This window comes from Zootoca vivipara, chromosome 15 (genome assembly GCF_963506605.1).
Source record: "Zootoca vivipara chromosome 15, rZooViv1.1, whole genome shotgun sequence".
Lineage (NCBI taxonomy): Eukaryota > Metazoa > Chordata > Lepidosauria > Squamata > Lacertidae > Zootoca > Zootoca vivipara.
In genome coordinates this window covers 44,877,541-44,883,311 of record NC_083290.1, presented here as the reverse complement: position 1 = coordinate 44,883,311, position 5,771 = coordinate 44,877,541, and the positions used below count along the sequence as shown (strand labels likewise).

Genomic DNA, 5,771 nt, shown 5'->3' with positions numbered 1-5,771 from the left:
CTGGCTCCCAGCTGGGGTGGGGAGGAGAGAGAGGTGGCTGAGTGCTCCTAGCTGGGGGGGAGGTGGATGGGTGCTCCTAGCTGGGGGGGGAGAGAGAGATGTGGATGAATGCTCCTAGCTGACTCCTAGCTGGGGGGGGGGAGAGTCGGTTGGGGATGGGTGCTCCTAGCTGGGGAGAGAGAGAGAGTGGTGGATGGGTGCTCTTCGCTGGCTTCAAGCTGGAATGGGGAGAGAGAGAGGTGGATGGGTGCTCCTAGCTGGGGGGGGAGAGGTGGATGGGTGCTCCTGTGGAGATAGAAAGAGGTGGATGAGATGGGTGCTCCTAGCTGGGGAGGAGAGAGATGGGTGGGTGCTCCTAGCTGGCTCCTAGCTGGGGCCGGAGAGGTGGATGAGTGCTCTTAGCTGACTCACAACTGGGGTGGGGGGGAGAGATGGATGGGTGCTCCTAGCTGGGGGGGGAGAGAGGTGGATGGGTACTCCTAGCTGGGCGGAGAGAGAGAGGTGGATGAGTGCTCCTAGCTGGCTCCCAGCTGGGGAGGGCAGAGAGAGAGAGGGATGGGTGCTCTTAGCTGGCTTCAAGCTGGGGTGGGGGGAAGAGAGAATCATAGAATCATAGAGTTGGAAGAGACCACAAGGGCCATCCAGTCCAACCCCCTGCCAAGCAGGAAACACCATCAAAGAGAGAGGTGGATGGGTGCTCTTAGCTAGCTCCTAGCAAGTAAGTGAAAAAAAAAACCCAGAACGCTTATTTCTCTTGTATCTATGCATTCTGACACACCAACAATGTGTTTCATTCACTTCATGTTGGCTTATTTTACATAGTGGCTTGTTTCTTGAGTGAACATGCATATCTGTTCAAGAAAAAGCAAGTAAGTGAAATAAACCCCTAGAACGGTTATTTGTCTTCTATCTATGCATTCTGACACACCGGTGGGAAGGTAAACGCGTTTCCATGCACTGCTCTGGTTCGCCAGTCATGCTGGCCACATGACTGTACGCCGGCTCCCTTGGCCAATAATGCGAGATGAGCACCGTAACCCCAGAGTCGGTCACGACTGGACCTAATGGGTCAGGGGTCCCTTTACCTTTACTTTACTCACCAGTATGGAGTGCTGTCACCTTTTTTTTCTTTTGCTGGCATGTATGATACTTTTATCAAGAGATGAGCACTGGCACCTCATTTGTTAACCAAAAAAACACTGCTTCCAGCTAACCATTTCATTGCTCTTTATTACGGTACTGTATATTCTTTCAATAAAACCTTTACCTTTTGGAAACCCTTGGACTTGTCTCCATTGCTCCCAGAGTGCCTTAGAAGGGGCACTCCTTCGCCCAGACTTAACCACCCACCCCCACCCCCGTTACACATGCTCAGCTCCTCTGTCTTTTGGTTGGTGTGTGAATAGGACCAAGCTCCAACACATGGACACCAGGCTTTCCTCTAGAGCAGTGCTTCCCAAACTTGGGTCTCCAGCTGTTTTTGGACTACAACTTCCATCAACCCTAGCTAGTAAGACCAGTGCTCAGGGGTGATGGGAACTGTAGTCCAAAACCAGCTGGAGACCCAAGTTTGGGAAACGCTGCTCTAGTGGGAGAGCAAAGGTGCCACATTGAGTCAAACCCTGACACACCCACCCCAGCAGCATCTGTGTTCCGGAAAGGATTATTCCAGGAGGGGAGGACCCAGGGCCCTTTAGGTCATTTTATTATTTGTATTTGTATACCACCCCAGTGCTTTTTTTTCTATATACAGTATATATAAAATCTCTTATTTTGACTGAAGAAAACCACCTTTTTATAGTTCAAATCAGGGAAAATATATACAGTAAATGGAAAAAAGTACAAAGACTCACAAATTGTTTAGGGCTATGCATCCCCAGAAAAAAAAGCACTGTACCATCCTATATCCACAGGTCTCAGATCCACAGGTTCACAGCAGTCAGCCAATGTGATGCCCACCAGATGTTGTTGGAGTTCAGCATGGCCAGGATGGGATTTAGACTCCAACACTATCTGGAGTGCCACATTACAAGTTCCCCATCCCTGGCTCATTCCCTCAGCACCGAGAAGTAGTGCACAGTTGTGTGAGGAAAAATGTGTCCTGAGCAAGAGGTTTAGGTTTAAAAATCCCCCTTCACCGAGAGCTCCTGGAGGGCAATAGGCATCTCCTAGCAGCTCCCAGGATTCATTGGGGGAGGTCATGGCTGTTTAGAGCTGCAGCACAGGGCTTTAATGTATGGTGTGAACGCAGTCTCATTGGCTGCCCAGTTTGGCCTTGTCTCATGGGCATACCCAGCGAGGGGGGGCAACTGCCCCCCCGAAGGAAAAAAATATTAAATGGTTATAAAGTGATGAAATGAAACAAAATTAGGTAGGGCGATGGTGAATAATCAGTTGTTTACCACACTGAAATGGCGCAAAACCCCGAGAAGTATCTAGAGCCACCTAGCGACTGGTAGAGGAATCTATGTCAGCCAACCATTGGGATTCAAGGGTGGGAGAGGTCTCTAGCAGGCTCTAGCAGAAAAAAGAGGGAATCTTCTAGAAGGGTCTAGTGAGTTCCGCATCACTAAACTGAGCCGCCCGCCGCTAAACTGAGCTGCCCGCTATTAGTTTACCTTCTTATTTACATTTAGAAGACATCGAGGCTGCCTAAATGGATATAAGAAACTGGTTCCAAAAAGATAAGTTAAGTAATTTCTGTAGAAAATTAAATTTTGAAGGGTAAAGACCTGGCTCAGAAGTACAATGGGAGAGGACAGACTGACTGGGTTGTGTTTGATGAGCGTCCATCGGAAATTCTTCAAGGAAAATCAGGACTGGATTGAAACGAAAGTTTTGAACAAGTTTTCTTCAAACTCAAGAAAAATGATATTAGTGTAAGACATGTAACTAGAATAAAAATTAATTTTCCCCCAAGCAAATAATTGTAATAACTACTGTAATAAAGCACTGCTATAATTATATATAATTTTCTTAAAATTATGGTTTCATTCTCCTTTTCCGTGCTGAAATGTCACAACCTGAACGACCATGGCTTGCCCCCCCCCCCTAGTTTTGATCCTGGGTACGCCCCTGCCTTGTCTCACTGGAAAGTCACAAGAGGGTAGAAGCAAAACAGACCTCCTTCCTTCTCTCTCTCTCTCTCTCTCTCTCTCTCTCTCTCTCTCTCTCTCTCTCTCTTTCTCTCTCTCTCTCTCTCTCTCTCTCTCTCTCTCTCACACACACACACACACACACATGCCCCACACCGAAAATAAAGCACAGTAATAAAAGGAAAACAAATACTCCCAACTTGGAAACACTTTATTTTTATTCAGGCAATGGGACATGGAAAAAAATATATTAGTAATCATTATTATAATCTCATTCGCGTGAGTACAACTCTTACAAATATTTACCTGACATAGAAAAGGGAAATTATCATACATCTCAAATGTGTGATGGTAGCAAGTCACACCCACTGCACAAAGCAGCCCCAGCCGCAGGGCATCCTGGCCCAGGGGCTAGAGACCCTTTGGGATGGTACAAGGGAACCAAAGTAACTGTCAGGTTAATATATATATCTTGGGGACTTTGTGGCAGCAATTGTACGGTGGCAGACAGCAATAACTGGGTTTATAGGCAGGCTCCTTTGTGCAAAGGGCTGTTTAGCTTTCACAGCAGAGAGAGAAAGGCATGCTGGGAACCAGAGACTAGCAAATTGCTTCTGTTCTGTTCTGTTAAACCAAATCAACTGGACGATTTAACTAGTCATCAGCCAGATATAAGAGAATCATCCAGTCTGGATTTTTCTGATGCAAGGCTGCCCCGGGCAGTCCAATATGGAAGCACAGATTCCAAAATACACCACCAGAACCTTCCCCTCCACCCAGATTTTGTTTTCAGGACACAGGTTGCCTGCATTACATTGACCATTTGGGAGAGAATCATACACTTCTTACAGTATGGGAACAGGCTGCACCTGCCACTACCAGAACTAAGTTGCAGAAGCCATTACAAGGTCGATGAGCAACCAAAAAATAAAAGCAACCTGGGACAGTGGAGCATGGAGCAACCCAGTGCCAAAACTCTTCCTGCTAGTGAGCACAACTGCATTAAAAACTGCCCCTGTCTGCTGCATAGTTTGCCTTCCATTCTTTCACCCAGTTTCCAAAGAGATGGCAGGAGCATCTAGAATCCCATTAACAGGGAAGAGATTATATATTCATATTCTACAATGTCTAGGAGCTGTTACCCACTTGGGAGGTCCTGCATTCAAGGTGCATTCTGGGAAATGTGCACTCTCTCTGTCTCTGGGAGGGAACACTGTCCTCCTGCCACAGCATTAAAGTGCACTAACTGAAAAGAGAAATTCCAGCAGAGTAGCCTATGTTGGTCTGTGCCTGAACACACACAAGAGCCTTAAGAAAATGTATCATGGCACAAACCTTCTAGTCTACAAGACCTTATAAAGTCTTTAAGGTGCCTTGAAGGACTGCCTTTTTCATTGCCAATCATGGCTCACAAAGACTTGCTCTTGCACAATCCAGTAGACCCTAATTTGAATTCTAGATGTGATCCACCCTCAGCCTGTGTCATGCAACAGCTGTATTCAAACTAGCCTCGTTGCACATCCCCTCCGATGCAGCTTTCTTCATACCTCACTTGTGCCTTCCGCATGCTCACTGCAACCGCATATGGCAAAGCACCTGTTTAGGTAAACGGCCCCTCCTCCTGGCCACTCCCATCGGCAGGTATTCACAGCAATGTCCCTTTTCATCAGGCACCAGCTCTCAAGGCAGCAAATGCAGCATCTTGTGTGGGCTGGAGCCCCACCTAGTTGCAGAGCAGAGTGGCAAATAAAATATGTATATACTGCATATGCCTCACCAATTGCAGCTGGGCTACAAAAAGTGGACAGCGGAAGTGAAGCCAAGGAGGAGACCTGGATTGGTGTGTAATGTTGGAAATGAATACATACGGTAATAGGGCCTCTTGCAGGTAAAGACTGCTTGATACAGAAGGCAAGTGCATGTGCTTTCCCCTCTCCTACAGCAGGGGGAAGATTAGTTCTGGAAAATAAGGCAGGGTGCTCACTTGAAGATGCAAATAGACGACAGGAAGTAGCAGAGCATGGTTGCTCTGGATGAGAGAGAGGGGTCAGTCAGCCTTTCCTAGCTTGGCAATCAGCTCATCGCAGATCTTGGTCAGTTCTTCAATTTCCTGGTTCTGAAAAACACACAAAATGTCAGAAGTGAACAGCTGCTAATGACACATTCTTAAATCTCCTTTCTTGTTGCCATCATTGGATGCAAGAGAATGCAGAGGGCTTGGGCTGGCGAATGGGATAATGGGATAAGCCAGAGCTTTCCAAACTGTGTGTTGCGACACATTCGCATGTTGCCTACAGTGTGTAGGCGTTTCACGTGAATGCTATTCCTCCTGGGACTGGAAAGGGGTTAGTGCTAGAAAAACTGAATTATTGTATCGTGAAATGATGCATGTCTAAAAAGTATGTCACCAACATGAAAAGTTTGGAAAGCTCTGGTATAAGCAGTGGCCACAGTCCAGGGATGGGGAGCCTGCAATCAAGCACACCTGCTGGCGGACTCCACACAGGATCCCAATCCCTGCTGTAGAGCATTTCCATTAAAAAAACAACACAGACTTGCAAAAGTTGAAACCTGCAAAATCCAATAAGGCAACGGTAGTGTAATGGAGTCTCCTTTAAATGCTTGTGCAATCTTATTTTCATAGTTTCAACTAGGTCACCTTTCTGTGCCCTGGGC

General features: G+C 46.9%; 1 protein-coding gene across 3 annotated transcripts in view; it reads right to left on the bottom strand.

The window, feature by feature from the left end:
• Window positions 1-3,295: 3,295 nt before the first annotated feature.
• The window catches only part of TACC1 (transforming acidic coiled-coil containing protein 1), a 66,020-nt gene continuing 63,544 nt past the window's right edge, over window positions 3,296-5,771 (bottom strand). For all 3 annotated transcript variants that reach the window (XM_035138972.2, XM_035138970.2, XM_035138971.2), the window contains exon 13: window positions 3,296-5,211. In XM_035138972.2, coding sequence (XP_034994863.2) covers window positions 5,143-5,211 — 69 coding nt within the window. In that variant the 3' untranslated portion in view covers window positions 3,296-5,142. The remainder of the gene's footprint in view (window positions 5,212-5,771) is intronic.